Source organism: Hippoglossus hippoglossus, chromosome 5, assembly GCF_009819705.1.
Source record: "Hippoglossus hippoglossus isolate fHipHip1 chromosome 5, fHipHip1.pri, whole genome shotgun sequence".
In the NCBI taxonomy this organism is placed as follows: domain Eukaryota; kingdom Metazoa; phylum Chordata; class Actinopteri; order Pleuronectiformes; family Pleuronectidae; genus Hippoglossus; species Hippoglossus hippoglossus.
The window spans coordinates 14,855,941-14,876,216 of NC_047155.1; the positions used below are offsets into that span (position 1 = coordinate 14,855,941).

At 42.4% G+C, this 20,276-nt stretch overlaps 2 protein-coding genes across 5 annotated transcripts in view; one reads left to right on the forward strand and one right to left on the reverse strand.

The window, feature by feature from the left end:
- The window catches only part of LOC117761837 (olfactory receptor class A-like protein 4), a 946,130-nt gene that overhangs the window by 563,068 nt on the left and 362,786 nt on the right, over positions 1–20,276 (reverse strand). The gene's annotated exons all lie outside the window — the stretch shown is intronic.
- The window catches only part of srgap3 (SLIT-ROBO Rho GTPase activating protein 3), a 59,009-nt gene that overhangs the window by 1,972 nt on the left and 36,761 nt on the right, over positions 1–20,276 (forward strand). For all 4 annotated transcript variants that reach the window (XR_004613886.1, XM_034586003.1, XM_034586002.1 and 1 more), the window contains exon 2: positions 15,294–15,489. Coding sequence is in view for 3 of the 4 variants with exons in the window: in XM_034586003.1 (XP_034441894.1) it covers positions 15,294–15,489 (196 nt within the window). In the remaining variant the exon portion in view is untranslated. The remainder of the gene's footprint in view (positions 1–15,293; positions 15,490–20,276) is intronic.

The following is a 20,276-nucleotide window of genomic DNA, read 5'->3' on the forward strand; positions in this document are numbered from 1 at the left end:
TGGTTATAGGACTCGGGCTCTTTGTTGCTGGGTAAAATGATCCCTGTGTTGAAATCAGTGCAGGATGGATGGAGGGATGTGTGGTGTCATTCTATGGCACCTCGTTCTTTCACATTTCGGGGCCTGTACGTGGCTTTACTGAGATCAGTGTTGTTCTTAATGATGAACATATACTCAGGAATAGATTGCATACTGTGCGCTCAATGTGTGGATGTACGGTGATCTAGTTTTTTTTTTTGAATGGTTTGTTTTGACCAGGTGGATCCGGCTTTAGTGCACAGACCTGATCACACTCTGCTGCCTCTCTTTGAGTAGTGGATTCATTGTTTGATGGGATGCACATATTCATGCTTTAGGCATTAATGTGCTGTGGAGACAGTTCAATTGCAAATAGGACATAGGTGATAGATGGGAAATAACATAAAGCCTATTTATTGTTCCTGAAGTCAGCTTTTCAGGAACGACCCGCCACATACAGACCACCCAAATAAACATCCTCAAGAAACTTAAAGTGACATTTAGCTCCGCTGTGTTTGTGTTATATAAAAACCTGGTGTAAATGAAAGAGTGCACTGGTTGTTAGCAGCAGGACTCTCTAAGTGGACCCGGTGGTTATAGGATCAAGACCTTGGACCTTTAACATGTCAGTGGCTTCGCTAATGTTCGGCCTCAGGCGTCTATCTGATCATCCCTCCAGTCATGTACGAGCCTGGACCGCCGGATACTCAACAGTGGGAAGATTCGGATGTGTAGGATTGATCTACAGACAAATTCCTCTTTGTGTGGAAAGTGTATCAGCCGATTGATTTTTTATCACTTTTCGCGATAACGTTGCTCTTGTCAAGCTCGTCATTGTGGGAACAAAATCAGCACGCAAATGTGTCCTCTCTAGCCCATTCTAGTCCATTTTGGTAATCCAGGCTTGTTTTATTTAGTGTATATCTGTGTCATGGGGGGGAATAGCTCTCGTCTCACAGATCAGGGCCCGGTCGGCTGCCTCTTTGCATTAGACAGAGCCCCTGAACTGCGCGAGGAGGATGGATCTTCATTTATGGAGAAAGCTGCTTGTTTTTCCATTCATAAAGCTGCTGTGTTGCACAGACACAGAGGCCTCGGCTCCCGAATCCACCACCTGACAACAATGCAATGTTGTGACTTGAATCAGGCAGCGAGGGAAGTGTAATGAAATTCAGATTGGAAATTGCACCTGTCTTCCTCTTGAGTTATTGCTTGCTACAGTTAATGTGTACACGGCAGAAGGGGCCTAACCCTCAGTGTGTCATCGATTGGGTCATAACAAGATCGCACGTTTGTTTTATTATGTATGAGGGCTAATAGATGGGCGACCCGAAAAACAAATCTGCAGCAGTTTAACAACAAAGGAGAAGAAAATAAAACCAGTACCTTTTTTTTAATGTGTGAGAGTTCCTCTTAACATAAGATATAAATCCTCTGTAACTGTGTAGAATCTTAACCCTCTGTCACTAATGAATTCTCAACAACCCTCGAGGCTCGCTGCCAAAGCCTTGGTCTCTGAAGGACCCCGGACGATGGTGTTCACTGTATTCAGGCCGTTCAGCTGGCAGATCTCGCATTAGCATGTCAATAGAGCGTGTTCACACTGACTGACTCAGGGGCTCGGATGCTGTTTTGTTGCTAACCACCATGTGGTCGCTGGTCCACAGCCTGGCCTCCTCCTGCTCGCCAGTTTTATAGGCAGCCTGTGAAATGTTGTTCACGGGCTCAACCATCAGCACCTGTGTGACATTTACAATGGAGCTTCTGAGGTCAAGAAACAGCTTCTCCATCTGCAAGATGATGATGAATCAAACATTCAGCACATGCCACACACAAAACTGGAGGCTTTAGAAGACCAGGTTATTGAGAGATAGCTACATGTCAAGACTCCGTTGTCGTTATAATGGCTCTTTTTTTGTCAAATTGGTCTTTACTTTACTTTGACTTCAGAGACATCCGGTTCTGTTGGCTGAGTTCCCTGAATCCAACCTCTGCAATGAATCACTAATTCGTTCTACTTTGAGTGCAGCACTGTTTTACCCCACTCTCAGCTTCCTGCAGTATTTTGCAGACAGCCATTAATTTGTTGGCTCAGTTGGATATGTTATGTTCAAAGCCACCGATGTGATTTTTTTCATAATGCCTCCGCACAGGTGGCTGAGGCATTATGCTTATAGTTTGTCTGTTCATCCGTCCATACTTTGGTACGTCTGTCTGTCTCCTTCTTGTGACCATCTCAAGAACACCTTGAGGGAATTTCTTCAAATTTGGTACATGGGTTCATTTGGATTCAAAGATGAGCAATTCGATTTTGAAGGTCAAAGGTCAAGGTGTACAAGTCTGTAAAAGTTATGTAAACTGAAACTGCACTGGTTGGAGGAGGAACACAGCTGCAGGGCGGCAATTCTAGTTTTTGTTTTATTGAGATTTTACAAAAAGCTTATGGCCTGTAATGGTTGTCATGTCCTAGACGTAACCATTGAGCAACTCAGACAGTGACACAAGTCATTGCCCACAATGACACCATTACAGACAGACAGACAGACAGACAGACAGACAGACACGTCAATGAGCTGTGTTGTTAAGAGGAAGGACAGTTCTGATTTGATGAAAATTACACAAGACTGAAAGAGTTGTTATTCCTCCAGGCTGCAAAGAACTGCTCTGATCAGGGAGATTAATGCAGACACACACACACGCACACACACACACACACACACACACACACACACACACACACACACACACACACACACACACACACACACTGAAAAGGAAGCATGGAAGCATTTTACAATCCCTTGGTTAATGTTTCTGTTTTTTGTATGTGACTAGTCTCAGCTGGTTCATTTCTGTCAGACCAAACACAAACAAGCTTGACCTCCCCAGCAGCTCTAATGCACAGATGATGTGAAGTAATCTAAAAAAGAAACTAGCTGTAGGAGGTGTGTCCATCACTGTGCACGCGATGCTGCATGAGGTGTGAATTTATCGTTTGTGAGTGTGAAGCTAAGGGATTCACAATTGAAAGGCAAGTTTTGAGTCATCTCAGTGTTTAGTCCTACATGATCACTCATCTTAAGTCAAATCCCTTATATTCTTTTCAGCTTTATGATATACAGTACATATTAACTAACATCGTTTGTTGTATTTGATCCCAGCAGTTACTCACTGTGGTCTCAAACCACCCTTCTCATCCGTTAAATTACCCTCAACAGTGTTTGTGTCGGTTTGCCCAAACGCTGATGAACATGATGTGAGACACTGTAGGTGTGTCTCAGTTTGCTGCTGCTCCAGGCTACAGACAGCTTCCCTGCTGACGGAGTTAAATGCTGAAAACTGATCATGGGATTAATTGTGTTTGAAAGCGAAGCAATAAGGAAGATTGAACACAACCTGTGGACCTTTTTGTCAGACACCTTCAGTTTGTGATGCCAACTCAAACTGAAAGTCTTGCTCAGCTGAACTCTGTGTTAAGGTCGGAGATTGTTACCATTGTGGCCTTATTTGGTTAATTACCTGTTAATACCTTGCTGGGCTGCATGACGCCGCCTGTGCTGAAACAGACATGTTGGGAGTTGAAGAAATGGTTCTGCTGACTCAGCAGCTGACGATCCTCCAGCTGCCAGCTTTTTTGGCAAACCTTCTGCTTACTGGAAGAACATTTGCAAGGAGAAAAAAAAACCCATCCACGAGGCAGAATAATCTTTAGTGGCACAGCTTGTTTATGTGTGTTCCAATCATTTCTGGGCGTCATTCAAGCTTGGTTTGTTGGTTTGTGGCGAAGCATTGACTTGTCAAACAAACAGCTTGTTTACTGCAGCTGAATCATTTAAGATTGCACAATTTCATACAATATAATGTCCTAAAGTAGAAGTTGGACATTTTTATACACTTGTTCGCTTCTGCCGGGCATTAGATGTACAGATTGATGCCACTCGCATATACGTATGCTAAGTATGCTCTGCAGCTGGTTAGCTTAGCTTAGCATTAAGACTGGAAATGGGGACAAATTTGAGTATGTATTTCTTGCTTGCTGTTTCGCCCTGTAACCAGTCGTCATGCTACACTAACTTATCTGGTTACTGACAGTGTATTAATACAATACACAAACATGAGGTGCACTGGATCGTCTCTAACTCTAACTCTTGGCAAAAAAGCAAAAGATTGTCCAATTGGGGCGTGTTCGGTTTTGTCTGTGCAATACATTGGTTCATGTACAATCCATTCACTGCACATATTTCTTTTTTTTACACTGTATATGTTTATTTCTTTTATATCTCCTTACACTTAAGTATTATTATCCTTACACTTATGTTTAACATGTTATTTACTGATGCCTATTTTTGACTCTTGGTGCTATAAAGGATTATCTTATCTTTTCTTATCTTATCTGACAGAGGAGGAAGGTTGGGCCATTAGACTTTGACACTTGAGATCAGAGTTTGTTTCCTGTTTCCTGTCACAGTTCCACAGACTCAACTGCATTGATATTGTTGTAATCATTATAGTGAAGGTCTGGTACGCCATGGCTGGTGGACTCTGCATGCATGAGGGAGTATGAGATTTCTGTCCTAACAAAACAGTCTTTATTTGTGGCCATTGTGTCCAATTAAGTTTAGATTCAGATTGTATAAAGTTTGTTTCCTTCGAGTTTTCTTAACTTTGCAGACTCTGGTCTCGTCTCTGTAAGCTCAGTATCATGAATGCAGCTGCCACACGATAAAGTGAGAGTTTGTTCTGTCCCTCTCGCAAGATTCCCAGAGATAATCGGCCTTTCATGAAACGGCCGATCTACCAGGCTGAAATCATCGTTACCTCAGAATAGTTTTTTTGGTTCATGCTCGGGCATTGATTGAGTAGACAAAGGTCAATTTGAATAGAAGAAACGGCTTCATTTTCTTGGCTATTTGGTGCCAGTCAGTGCTTGATTTCACTTCTCAATTCATTTACTTGTTTGTGCTGAAAGGATTTTAATCAGCGCTGTCTGGAGAAGTGTAGCTTTCAACGCTATGATTGTATTACAAGTCCAGTAATGCACTGCTGTTTGCTCGGGGACTGGAACCTAGTTACAGGGCTGTTAAACTTAAACTGAATATAAAAAAAGAGTGGTTGATCTGATTCGTGAAACCTGATCATTAAATTCAGTCCTCTATCTCTTCTATTGTACTTTCCAATACGAAGACCTTTACCTTTATCATGTTCAAAGACCTTCATCTAACTGTATTTGTGGGAATATAACATCAATGGTAAATATATCCTTGTGTTTTTTCATTCATTCGCAAATGATTCTTAACTGTAACATATCTTTAAAAATCCCCTAAAGCTTTTTTACTTTATTTTACCAGCACAGATCTAAAATCTAAGTGAAGCAAATGAAACTGTTATAAAATTGAGAAATCAAAAGTAACAGGAAAAATTGGCCCTTACATAGCTTTATTGCTCAACAGGTTTCCATGGTGATATGCAGAAGTAGTTGATACAAGGATGATTAAAAACACTTGCTGTCAAGAGAAAGTAACCTTAGAAACAGAGGAAATAGAGCATTTGTGCAAAAATAACTCTGCAGTGAGAGTTTGAAATAGTTACTATTTGATGAAGTAATTAGTTGAGTTCTTACAAAACAGGCCAGGGACCTGGTAGATTAACTTTGTTACCAGTGAAGTCCCACCATGGACTTAAGATAATTAAAAAGTTCCTCTTTGCAGCTCACAAATCCCTCGTATTCACCACTGATGGTAGAAATAGCTCCATATGTGGAACAGGCTCATTAGTTATTGAGAGCACAAAACTGAGGTATCTTGCTATATGCACGCTAATGAATAGTTTACTGTAGGGTTGATTGTTTTGAGTATCAACATATATGACTAATAGCATCCTAACATTTTTTCTGAGCAATACCCAACGATAGTAAAAAGTATCAAATCCTTACAGTTGAGAAGTTGAACCAGGTATTGTTTTGCATTTTTTCTAATACACTTCATTGAATGTGAATAAAAAGAGTTAACTAATTTGATTGTCACGAGAGCCGATCCCGCTGACATAGGGCGAGAGCCGAGGTAAACCCTGGACAGGTTGAGAGCATGTTGCAGGGCAGAGACAAACAACTATTCCCAGTCACATTCACACCTTTAGTCAATTTAGAGTCTCCAACTTGGACTGTGGGAGGAATCCCAGATGACCTGGAGGAAACCCACACAGACACAGGGAGAACATACAAACTCCACACAGAGAGGATGTGGCCAAGATGGGATTCTAACCGGGAACCTTGCCGTGAGGCGACAGTGCCGTCTGAATAACATACATCGTATTTTTCATGTCTTAATAATAAGTTAATTGACCAAAGTGATGATATTCACACTGAGCTATACAGAAAACTGATTCTTTTTTGCCTTGGTAGAGAATGGTTGAGTAGTTGTGCTGAAACCTCTCCTCTCAGTTAGCCAGAGATGACTATGATTAGATAGGTAGATGTAGGGAGAACATTAAGACACACACAGAGGCTGCAGGTAAGCTGGGATTCAAATCAGGAACCTTCGTTTCACGAGGTGACTGCTAAACACTACACCACCATGCCACCCTGTGGTTCCCAGTTTACTGTATTGTGCACTATGGTATAACTGAACGTCTGATGAAACTCTTAAAGTAACTGTTGAAAATAAGTGTCTCATTTGGTTAAGACTCACCAGAGGGTCTGACTAAAAGCAGAAAACACAGGTGACATATTTCTAATTCATTTCTGTCTTTTTTCAACTGAACTTTACTCTGATTTTATAAAAGCTTGATTTTTATATTTATTTGGTAAAATTAAAAAGGTAGAATTGGTTTCAGTGCTTTGATCAGATGCTGGTGCACCGTGCTTACCAGCTTCCCAGTTAAATTTCTACCACGTCTCAGCGCATACGACTCGTACATGCCACCTCATTCACTGCTGCCACCTCTCCACATCCATCAGACTACCCCTCTCCTCCAATAAGCTGCTCCCGAGGGACTGGGGCACGCCCCTGTTGCCATGGAGACACCTCTCAGCCTCAGTCCTGCAGAGCTGGATCCTGGATACAGCCGAGGATGGACAGTCAGAGTCTGAAAAGGGCGTGTTTCCAGCTGGAGCTCAGTTTCCTGAAGCTCATGTAACGTGGTGACATGATGAGGACTACGGCACCGGAGAGTAAATCGATGTAATAGAGAGTGATGAGGAAATCTGGGATGATTTTCCTCTTGGAGTGACTGTTGAATGTGAATTTTATTGTCATCATGGGATGAGTGTTTTCCTTCAGTGTGGGTTTTGGTTTATTGCAGCTTTGGGAGGCTAACATGAGCTGGCTGTTTATTATCAAGCTCTATAAGATTGGGGCCTAGATAGCATCTGTTTTCAGTGAGGAGCACAAAAGCTGCAAGTCAGACTTATTCGTTGTTTTTCTGTTTGACAGAATATCCTGTGAAAACTCAGATAAACCAGCGGATAATTAGGAGGGAGGATTAGGAGTGAGGGACGACCCAGAGACTGACAGCTGACACCTTGCTGTAGGGACGCTCCATCAGTTTCTATCTGCTCAGCCATTGATTGGCCTCAGCTCCTAATTCTTATCTTTGACTACACACGCAGTCCGGGTTAATGAGGGGGCAGGCGAGATAGAGACAAGACAGAGAAGAACCTGCGCTGACATGATGAATCCAAAATTGTATTTAATAATTGGAGGATTTTAAAAAAAAGAGAGAAAAGAGAAGTGGGGGATTATTTCAACAGCTGGAACTTGCATTGTGAGTGGGACAGAGAAAGAGTGAATCGAGGTCTGGATAAGGGCGGCATCTGTGTGTTTGCTTTTCATGTGAATTGGCCTCTGCAGCGGAGAGACCACATACTGCAGAGCTGGGATTAAGTTAGCTCAGAGCTGCTTTTGTCCGGTGGGTGTGTGTCTTGGTGATGTGAACGCCCAACAACAGCAAATTCAAAGTGTTTAATACCTTCTCCTTGTGGCTGGTTATGTTTTCTAATTTGTCTGCATTACACAGGGACATCCGTTTGATTTTCCTCCACACTCACTGCACCAATACACTAAAGCACAAAGTGGATGATTCACTTAACATGTCGGGAATTATCTGCAGGGAAGAAATACTCACCATCAAACTCCACTTTATATATGAGCTGATACTTATAGATTTATTGTCCCGCAGTGAAACCATCCATCTCCCCCGCTCCTCCTCAGGCATCCTGCTGCCCTGTGTAGCCGGGCTTCTCTCCCCGCTGCCCTCAGGATGCTCTGCAGAACATCCCTCACATTCACTGCACTCCAATTTTCAGTGCGTCAAGACATCACGTGGTCCTCCTGGACAGCAACCTTGCAGTGATATGCTGCACCAATGCATCACAGCTGGTGTCCTGAATTGACTCCAGAAGGAGGCATAGGATTTTTTAATTATATATTTTTTAAAAAGATGATCAGTAATTATTGAATCCCTGTCCACCAATTGTCCAAATTGGGATTTTTTTAATTCATATATCAGAGAAGTTAATGACAAGTGCTGAAGTAGTTTGTACTTTTCATTTCCACACTACACCCACAGCATAAACAAATTCTCTATGAAATATAGCAGGCTACCTCCATGTCAACCCTTAAATGTTTTAATATAGGTTCTGGCTTTCTGCTCCTACACTTCACAGAATCACTGTATTTGTTCCCTTTTTGTTCACTCAAAATTATCACCTCCACAGCCAAAACAGCACACTTAAACATCCAGATGTTTGGAACAATGGAGGAACAAATACCGGGCTCGTTAACTTGCAAAAGTCTGCAAAACATAGACTCTATATATAGATGAACGACGCGTCTTCACCTCCTCTCACTATCCTAAAATTAAGCGAATAATATCCTGGATACAAACACTGCCGTCTCGGTGCCAGAGTCTGAACAGTAGTGATCTGGGGATGGAGCCGCAGTAGCAAGGGTCACTGATAGACATGCTCGACCAATCGTGAGTCAGTTTCAGCTGTCAATCATAACATTTCACCCCATTTTTATATCACCTTATAACTAATTAAAACTAAACCTACCTGAAAAATGGAACATTTGAACAAACGTCAGTGTGATTAAAAACTACCATGTGTGATAGAAACCATCTTTGAGAACAATTTATTTCAGGTGTCCTATCAACTAACATAGAGGAGGCCGGATTTATGACCTATATGGCAGCCAGCCACCAGGGGGAAATTGAGATGCTTTGGTTTCACATTTAGGGAGCTCTCATGTTGCCCATCTTTATGGTCAGTTTATGGCCTGAACCAAGCTCATTGCTCATTAAGAGTTTTTTTTCACACAATCACAAAGTGAAATAAATAAATGATAAATATCCTTTTCTGAGCGCCACAAACACCCTGAAACCAGATTATACGTACAGGTACAATACTCTTTTAAAAAGTATTGAAAATGTGCCTCTGTGAATTATTTTAATGACATGCAATCGTGCGTTGAGCCAACAGGAAGCCAGCCGTCACAGCCAGAGGAAATCTCCAATGCAGATGCTAACAATTAGCTCGACCAAAGACCGACTGCTGTGCATGTACTCTATGGTCCCAACAAATGCACTCGCCTGTGGAGGTCTTACCCAGTTGTTCTGAGGCATTTATAGTGAGAGCCAATGCACATGACCGATAACAAGCTCAACAGGGGTTTGCATGAGAATCTAGATGGAAGCTTTTTTATTCATGCACAAAATATTGTAGGACTCTGGCGGATAAAGTAAACCTTAATTTTCCTGCACAAGCGGCAGTCATTCGTAGACACATCATCATGTTCTCTGCTCTAACACAGCTGCCACCACAGGATTCTGTCTGTGCGAGTCAAAGTTCAGGGATATCCAACATCCCTCTATTGTTTTCACAGGGTTTCCTGCTCTGTGAGGAGACAAGTGTCCACTGTGCCTTCAGTTCCTGTTCCTGAACAGCGCAAGATAAATCATGTCGTAGAGCAGGTGTCCAGAGGAAGGGAAGGCCTCTTATAATGATTAATGGACTTGAGGTCAGGAATGTAAAGTGTCTGTGGTCATATGTCATACATACAGTACGTAATAATGAAGCAGCAGTAGTGAACCTGACTAGTAAATTTAACGTTGGTTCTTTATCTCAGACAGAGATTTAACACTGATCGCTTCTGCTCCTTTACATGAATAGACATTATATGCATATGCACATGCAGATTCCTCCCTATCTCAACGAACCTTTACTTTGACGAACTGTTGTTATGAACAAGCTGCAATTGAATACATTGGGACTAGATCCCAGTTGTCTGCAGTAAACCTAGGTTTAAAACAAATCAAGCTTATGATTCCAATATCTGAGAAGTTTAATAATATGACAACACCATGAGTTTAGTATTTGATGAAGACACAGATTGGAAATGTTACTGGATTAATGCAGAGTCTTTTTGAATATTTTGCTCAGACGTATGTCGCTTTCACACCTACTTTGTTTGGTCCGGACCTTCAGACTTTCAAGTTTAGTCTGAACCTAAATAACAGGTTTGAAAGGTGCCTCAGACCAATGGACAAAAATGTAGTCTGACCAAAAGAGGTAGTCTCCATTCGGAAAACACTGAACCACTTGTTTTGGATAGTTTGGCCTTTTGCAGGAAGTTGAGACGGCATTTAACAATAGAAGATGAAAAAGAAGCGGATCACAGGATTGCTTGCCGTATTCAACTCGGAAGATATAATGTTTGAACAAAAGGTAGCAGTAGTACCATAACAATGTTACAGTGGCAACAAAATGATCATTCATTTTCTTCATTCAGAGAGAAAGAGAACTATTACTATTTTCATGAATAGTATGAAAATGTCCAAATGATCACAAGAAAAAAGGATTTTTGTAGTGATCACTACACATGCTCTGGTTGTCCAGGTCATCGGTCATAACGCTTTGAATTATTAATGTGTCTTTCTGCCCTCGTTTGTAGAAGTTTAACCGAATTCATATTTAACTGCTCCCGTCTTACTCCCTCTTTTCTCTATTAGCCTTTTTGTCTGAAGATGACCCCCCCCCCCCCTAAAAAAGCAGATGGCTCCATCTCTAAATAGAACCACACAGTAGGTCTGCCACACACAATAATCACATGCTTCATCAAGCACCAACATTAGAGCTCTAACTTGCCCACACTTAATTAGAACAGTTGTGTTTTTGGTAGGTTGCTCAAACAAATCCCACCTGCACTCGGAGTCCTTGTCTTTCTCCAAATCCTGCAACAGTGAAACCAAAAGCCCCGTATGAAATGCAAATATTTTTCTTTTACAAATAAAAGGTCAACAACTTTCAATGAGCTCATACTTTAATAGAGTGAATGCTTTGCTTTTGAACAACAGCGTGCCATTCTTACAGTTAACTAGTGAAACTGGCTGCCGAAAGTCATCTTTTCATTCCATAAATCAGTGATATTCATTCATTTTCCACAACACTGCATATTAGGAGGCTCATTTAGAGCATTTCTTTATGCTCAGTGACATTCTATAGCTGCACCACCACGGAAACCAGAGCAGCCGAGCTGAAAGTGGGGCATCCATGTTTGTGGGTTCAAAGAACTGTTACATACATGTAACACTCTGCCAAGGAGGTTGTTTTCACCCCTGTTTATTTGATGGTTGTTTTTTTTGTAAGTAGCATTGCACAAAAACTTCTGGATAGATTACCATGGAATTTTTTAACTGTCTTTAACATTGTGAGACAGTTTTTTTTTTTTACTTTTCCTTGATTTCTCGAAGAATAAATCATGACTCCTGACGAAATCAATCAGTCACGTTTAGGGGACTGATACAAGTTTGTAAAATTCAAAATAAAAATTTGGGTCTGGCGGATTTAAATGTGGTTTCATGAGGTGTCCTTGGTGAGGTATTTATACTAAAGATACTTATCTTAAATGTTAATATTTTCATCAACTTTAAAACATCTCATCTGTTAATCATTCTTGGTAGCAGTAAAGGCTTCTTTCATGTCAAACTGTTTTATAAACACTATTTCTTCATGTGGTAGAAAATCAGAGCAGAGGCCATATTTTTCATGCTAGGAGAGAAATAATGATGCACATGACTTGTCCATAAAGATCAACAATCCAAACTTTTACTGTGTATACTTTCACAGCAATCCTCCTCCTCCTCCTCCTCCTCCTCCTCCTCCTCCTCCTAACAGATTGAAAAGAACCACAGAGAGGGGTCCCTCACTTTGAATAAACCACAACGAATGAAGCCACTCTGAAGAGCTGGGAATACTTAGAGAATAATTCTCCAATTGCTCATGGTTCCTCAGAGGGAAGGGCGCGCGCACACACACACACACACACACACACACACACACACACACACACACACACACACACACACACACACACACACACACACACACACACACACACACACACACACACACACACACACACACACACACACACCACTCTGCAGTGTGTGACCTATTTTTCCAAACTCATCCGTCAAATGCAGAGCTGCAGCTGGTGGTTCAGAGTTCCCTTTTTTTGTTAAGGGGCATTTCTCTTGCCTGATTTGGCGTCATTTTTCTCTGTAACAGAAAATCAAAGAAGCAAACAAAAGAAGGAGACAGGAGGACATATAGCTGCATGTCTGGAACAGCAAAACCTTTCTTGTTAGGACTGATGCAGCCAAGTGGTATCAGTCCCCAAGCTACTGGTTCAGAGCTCCTTCTAAAAACTGAGCTTTAAGCCCTCGGTGCTTAGAGGCAGAGGGAGGCCCCTGGATAAAGGGGAGTGCCGGGACCATGGTTAACCACAGAGTGAAGCACGCCGCTCGAGGCTGAGACCAGGCGGCACGACATCACAGGGGGAGTAAAATGTTCAGCTTGCACAACTTTGCTGCTTCCCCAGCAGACAGAGCCTGCATGTATATCCTCGAGGAGAGTCTGGGTGACCAAATTACACCCTCAGCCGCGTGGAAACACCGGCTGTGTCACTGCTGTGGTTTCACCGCTCAGTCGGCAGTTCATCGGCCTGCAGTGTTATACTGCCATGGCTCAGACACGTGTAAAATCCATCCTTAGCCTGTATTTTTTACGGTTATAACTTGCAGTGACTTACATATCGGAAGCTATTTTCATGTTTCTGCTTGAAGAAGAAAGAAGATTCCTGCTTTGAATGGCAGTTCAAGTCTTCTTCTCCCCATGTCCGTGTGGATTTTCTCCATCCTTCCGTCCGTGCTAACACGTATGAAAAAGTACATCATGTGACCACTTACATTCACTGAGCATGTGCATGCTGGCTTACACAGGCATTCCTCGAATAATATCTTATCTCCTACGCATGTAAACAGTTGCATTATTGTAAAATGCAGACTTTAAGGGCACATGTTAGCAAAGGCTCATTTAGAGCATTTCTTTATGCTCAGTGACATTCTATAGCTGCACCACCATGAATACCAGAGCAGCCGAGCTGAAAGTGGGGCATCCATGTTTGTGGGTTCAAAGAACTGTAACATACATGTAACGCTCCACCAAGGAAGTTATGTTTTCACCCCTGTTTATTTGATGGTTTGTTTGTTTGTTAGCAGCATTTCATTTCTTCCCTTCCAGACTCAAATGCAGCCCCCGGAGTTTTCAAACTAAAACAGGGCCAGCAGCGTTTTCAAACTACCTCTAAAACGTATCCGTAGTAGAAAATATGCATTTCAAAATAAAACGTAGGAGTTTGGATGTAGCCTTGGTGTGAATGGTTTGTCTCTGTGTGTTGGCCTTACGATTTGTTGACTACGAGTTGGAACTCTTGAGTGGTCGACCCACTATTCATTCTTGCTGATCAATGAAGGTGCTACTGGTGTACTGCAACATGCAAGATTCCCATTCATCTGACCTGGGTTTGATTCCCGAGCGGTGCACCCTACACTCTAAATTCACAGCAGTCCTTTCATTTCCTACCCACCAAATAACTTATTTATTCGGGTGACTGTGAGGAAGAACGGAGAGTGGGTCCTGCTCCAGTCGTGACCCTCAGTGAAATAAGCTGTGTAGATAATGGATAAATGGGTGGGAGCTTTCAGGGTATTTTCCGTTTAGAATGAGCTGACCTAATAAATTCTTTCTACTTTGCATTGGATCCTGTCTTCCTGTGGGATAATGTTCCTTGAAATGAAGGAATTAAACATTTTCCAAAGAAATCAATGGAATGCTCGCCTTTGTTTTGACATCATACAGTTTTGTGAAGGAATTCCTTAATATTTCAAGAAACATTGACACCATGTAAGCACAGAGATGAAACCGCAGCCAGCCGTTCTTGTCATTAAATTCTACTGCCTGACTTGACTCAGGAACTGCACCGAGGGAAACCGTGTTTTCACATGACAACAGGGCGTCTTGGTTTATTAGAGAGATTTTTGTTTCTAATTAAAGAGGGCTCATTAGTTCAGGAGGTTTCCTTCCTTTTGAGGAATGACACCACTGATCCTGTTGACTGTAATTCTTTCAATCAAGTCAGGAGGCCATTTCTCTTTTCCTGTGCCGAGGAATCGATGCTGCTGATGACAGCACTACAAAGAGGAATCGGGTTTCTTCCCTGGGCTCCCACCGGCATGAAGGATCTGCAGTCTGCCAGGCTGTGTCAGGTTCCTCTTGAGGAGAAAGGCTGCTCCGGATACTTGCTCCAAGAAAGGGAGTGCATTAGCTTCAAATTAAATCAGTGAGATCTCACATTGTGTCCACGGTGTATAGACACTTATGAGAGGTCCTGCACACAGGTCATCTTGTTTGGCCTGGAGCTTCACCGGTTGCTCTCCGCTCTCAGCTTCATGTTGCTGTTGGGAAAATAGCATTTTTTTCTGATGGTCCCCTTTTTCATGTTTCTGTTTCTCACACTGACTTACGCAATTTCTGTAAATATATTTTCTTCGAGTGGTCAACATCAGACAAACCAAGAATTGTGGCTTTAATTTTCAGGAACAACAGTAACTAAACTAATGGCACTAACATCTGCCTGCCATCTTGACATCAATGGTCTTATTCCAAGTTTTAGTTTTCTTTTTATCATTTTGTATTATTCAATTTATTCAATATTCAATTCAATTTATAATAAAGTTCATGGTTAAACTGTGAAATATCAAGACTCAGGTACATTACTTGTCATGATCATTCGATAACAACATCTTAGGAATCATTGCTCAGTATTGTAATCTTTTACATTATGCTGACACATTGTTTTTGACCAGAGCGTGAGTTATTGTGACACCAGCGTAAACAGCTGACTCATGCCATGTTTGTTTGTTGTTTTGATGGACAGAGATCCGTAACCAGCTGGTGGAGCAGTTCAAATGCTTGGAGCAGCAGTCCGATTCTCGCATCCAGCTGCTGCAGGACCTGCAGGAGTTCTTCCGCCGCAAATCTGAGATCGAACTGGAATACTCCCGCAGCTTAGAGAAGCTGGCCGAGAGGTTCTCCTCCAAGATCCGCAGCTCCAGAGAACATCAACAGTTCAAGTGAGTGTCCCTCCCTGCAGATTGTTGCTTTTGAGACGTTGTGTGTTATTGTTGCATTTTCCCATTTGCTTTCCTTAGTGTTGTTTACTGTAAATCAGGAGCTCTTTGTTGTCTTTGAATTTATGTTTGTAAAGGCCACTGCCCTTTCACCGAGCACTGTGATCACAGGGACCTGGATGTGAACTTACTCTATTCTCTCCTAAACACTTCACTGTTTATAACCTGACTGTGAGACCCAGCCCTGCTGCTAATCACTGTGCTTGGTTTGATTACAGTGAAAGAAGTAAAATACACTGTTATGTTTATGTGCTGTGAGGGAATATCTATTATCACAGTCCGGATTTTTATGACGTCTTGAAAGTTCAGATTCTGGCTTGATAATGAGGATTCAGTTCATAAATGAAGTTAAACACTGCTGAGGGGTGGACATAACACATTCAATGCACTCTTGGTGCTGTAATTTAGTGCTTAACCACACCGAAGAAAGCTTTGAGTGAAGCCGTGCTTCATTATGTTTTAAATTGCACTCATTAGGTGCGAATGGGAGCACAAACTCTGCATCAGGCAGAAAACAATGAATTTGGTTTGTATCAGTGTGGCTGTTGGTATAAAATAAAAATGCAATTTATCCAGGATAATGGTTTATTAGTTGAAACAGAACAGCGACCTTACCGTGTGTCCACGTGATTTTAGACTCAATGAACTTAAAGAAAGCTTAAAGAAAATGACACATCACTATATTGTAACATTATTATGTGGACTGTATTTATTTAGCTTCTCTAGTGTTATCAACCACATCCACACAGCACTGCTGTGTGCTCCTGAGCTTCAGCCACACCTAGAATTCATTATTTGATAGATATATTATATTTTGCAGTGCTGTCAGTCAAGAGGGAAAACTCCATGCACGGCCCAGGAATCAAACCCAGGTCACAAGAATGGGAATCTTGCATGATACCATTACACCAGTGGCGCTGTTATTGACATACATGGATGAACAAATATTATTGTGCTATAAAATGTTTCTGATCGAACTACATACTGTACCCTTTTTTTTTTCAACAAACCTGGTTCAAAATTTTGAGCTTGCCACTGGTGAGTGGACAACCTGCTCTACCTCCAGAGCCACAGCTGCCATAAGAATTAGTCCTGCATTAGACAAGAGAATGGATGGAAACAGGAGAGTAGAGCGAATATCCATGCATCGCCCGGGAATCGAACCCAGGTCACAAGAATGGGAATCTTGTGTGTGTATGAAGGTTTGACTGGATCGTTGAGTCCAGATGTTTTAGTGGAGACTTGCTTCACTCTGGCGTCTCCGACTTGGCTGATAGTCGACTGAAGTGTGTGCTGCTGCTGTGACACAGCGGCTTCACCTCTGGACAGTACAGCTGATCTAATCCACACAGCCAGAGCACAGGTGTCAGAAAAAACATCTGACCTCAGACACATGTTCTAATAATATTACACTTAACACGGGTGCCAAGATCACAGCGGTCGTAACAGCCAAGCCAAAATTCACAGAACCCTCCCAAACACACAGGCCATGTACATGGCTGATGGTTTTCGGGTGATACGACTACAAGTGAATAGATGTGACCAGGTGTGAACGCACATAGATGCACTGAAGATGCTTAAAGTCTGACCTCTAAGTCGTTTTCAGAGGTGGTTGTCAATTCTTGCATGACTCTGTCCTGAAGGGCTGGCTGCTGAACTCCCGTCCTCTGCATAAGAGGAAATACCAACCCACCCAGTGGTTTCTCTTATTGCATAAAATTGCTCTGTCCACGACATGTGAAAGTGTCTTCTTTTTAATGTATGCATTTTTCACCTTTAGTTTATTGATAGTAACAGTGGACAACAAGAGTGAAATGGGGAGAGAATGAGGGAAGACACGCAGCAAAGGGCCGGGTCGGAGCCGAACCTGCGGCCATTGCCGGAGGACTCTACCCTCAGTATGTAGGGCGGCCGTTAGCAGAAATCAGAAATTTTTTAGAAGTCCATAAAGTTAAATCAGAAGTGTGTCAAACATCTTGGCCTATTTGGTTTGGTTGGAAGACACCGAGGAATAGACCCTGTCTGTAATGTTTTGATTTCTGCTTTTAATTTCAGGCACATTAGGCACGGCAAGTGCATTAAATGTGTGTATTTGCATATAGAGCGGGGATGTGAGATCTGATTTCAAGCGGTCACTGGAGACACATGTGGAGACGCATTCTAATGCCAGGGGTGAACTGTGTCATAAAACTGCCATCTTTGCATTATAGACGTTTCTATTCAGGATTCCTTTATTGGTTTATCTCCCTCTGGTATTATCCATTCAGAGTGAAGGTCTGTGCTTCCTGACATTAATTCCACACAATCTTTCGCATTAGAATGAAAAAAACATTACATGTCCTTGCTTGTTACTTTGAATTCACACTGACCAGTCAATCATCTAAAGTGAGTTTACAAGGTTTGGTGAAGCCACAAACGTCAAATCACATGATCGCACCTCGTTCACTCCTGGTCTGAGCAGACAGGCAACAACAAATCCTGGTAATCGCCAGTGACACGCCCTTTAATGGGCCTTTCTTCCCATTTATGCACAGTTGAGTTTATGGCGAACGACCAAAACCACAAAAAGGCTTAGAGAAGAAAGACAGCGGTGTTTGACCAATCATAACGTTTAATTGGGATAAAGCCCAACCGTGCACTACGCACCATCATAAACACAGAAAGTGGAAAAACATTTTAGTACCCTTCAGCCTGACAGAGCTCCATGTTTTGTGTACAAATTGAGCTGCCTTTGATTCAATCTGTTATCATTCTCTTTCATCAAATGCAGTGAATTAGAACTTTTCTTTTCCAGACATCCTTCAACATGCCCGTGGCTGTCTTCCACTGGTGCTCCGTAAAACTCGGAGAACTTCACAAGCAGCCCCGTCACTTTCACCAGCGGTTTAAAACTTTACGTTTTTGAGGGACAAACCAAAACAGAGCAGTAAAACCGAGCTTTCCCCGACGAGAACCCGCTTCCATATGTGTTGGATCTCAAATGAGAGTCTGTTGGCTGAACCCTCCCTGTGCATATTCATTAGCAGGCCGAATGCCACTGTGATTTACAGCTACTGCAGCTACAGCTTCACCGCAGCAAACCCGCCCAAGGATCGTTCTGCTCGTCCACTTTGCTTCATTAGCCACAGTGAGAAGAAAAAAACGCTGTAGCTTTACTGAGCTGCTCCACGCTGCAGTTAGCTGTGCCGGATAGAGCAGCGCCTCCTTTCTCTTAGTTGTTCACTGTTCCTCAGAGACAACAGATAACTTTATTTTAATTATGGAGCAGATGTTTCAGGGTATACCGTGAATGGGATTTATAATGCACGCCATCAAATCAGAGTGGATTGGCATCGTCTGTCTGGTCCAACAGACATATTCAGATGTAACATAGCACCATTGGAAAGGCTACTCATGCAATATTGATACGGAGAATAACCTGTCTGGGAGAGATAAGGCAGGGCTTGTAGTGGTGTCCAAATTGGAGTGTGTGTGTGTGTGTGTGTGTGTGTGTGTGTGTGTGTGTGTGTGTGTGTGTGTGTGTGTGTGTGTGTGTGTGTGTGTGTGTGTGGGTGTGTGTGGGTGTGTGTGTTAATCTCATTGTGTGCGTAACCTAGTGATTGGTTTGGGTGGAGCTGCGGGAAACATCTTATTCTTCACAGTGCCAGATCTTTTCGTGTGTGTGTGTTATTTCATGTTTGAAGCTGCCTCTGCTCATTTCTCAGGGATGTTTCTGTTCGGGTTATGGTCAGAAGCAGGGCACAGCTTTGAAAATGGACACTCCAGCCGGTTTCTTTTATGAACACCCCTCTTTCAAACATGATGAAACAGAGCTTCAGTTATTATTACAATGTATTCAGGAGGATGCATGTCTGCAGCTGTAGGATAGGACCAGATGATAGCACTCAGAGAGCGTATCCCTCCGCCACGGCCCAACAGTCCCCTATATGAAACTACACTTCCTTTTTTAATTGGATCTGCACCAAATTGCACACACTCATAAATATCAGACCCTTAAAAATGTTGAAGAAAGTAAAAAATTTGCATTGCATTGAATTCATGCACTGATCCAGATCAGCACCAACATGTAATGGGTTCCTCCTCGGAACAGGCTCCACCCCTCCACGAAATCTCATGGAAATGGGCTGAGGAATTTTTGAGTATTTCTGCAAATAATGGTTGAATGGTTAATTGAATGGTGAATAGTGAATAGTTAATTATGCTTTGCAGGCCTTTGTGCACTTGCACCATATTACAGCTACATGTAGATATACAGTATTATGCTGTTGAGGCATCTCTGCTCTCTGATGGTCTGAGGGGAAAAGGTTAAAAGGTTAAACTTCATCTCCCCAGGCTCGGTCTGCTTGAACACAGCAGTAAATCCCCTGCTCCTGTCAGATCGACAATACCAGCTGGTGGGAGTCAGCGTGTTGTAACATCAATAGATTATGTGGTCTGTAGTTTGTTCTTCAAATCTTGTCAGACCCATGCCTCGTCTTCACTCGTGCTGTATTTTGCTTTGCTGCTCGGGCCCATGCGTCTGTGCAGCTGTGCATTATCGAATGTTGGCAGTCTGTTCCCTTGCAAAAAAAAAAGGAAAACAGCTAAATGATATGCAAATCAGCAACATAGCATATTGAAGCCCCCTCTCGAAAAACGGTGGGGGGGACATATTTGAATGGCAAAGCTGGTGACATGTGCCCACGTGCCCCTTGTCTTTTGAAACCGTTTGGCTCCTTCTCCTTTTCCTT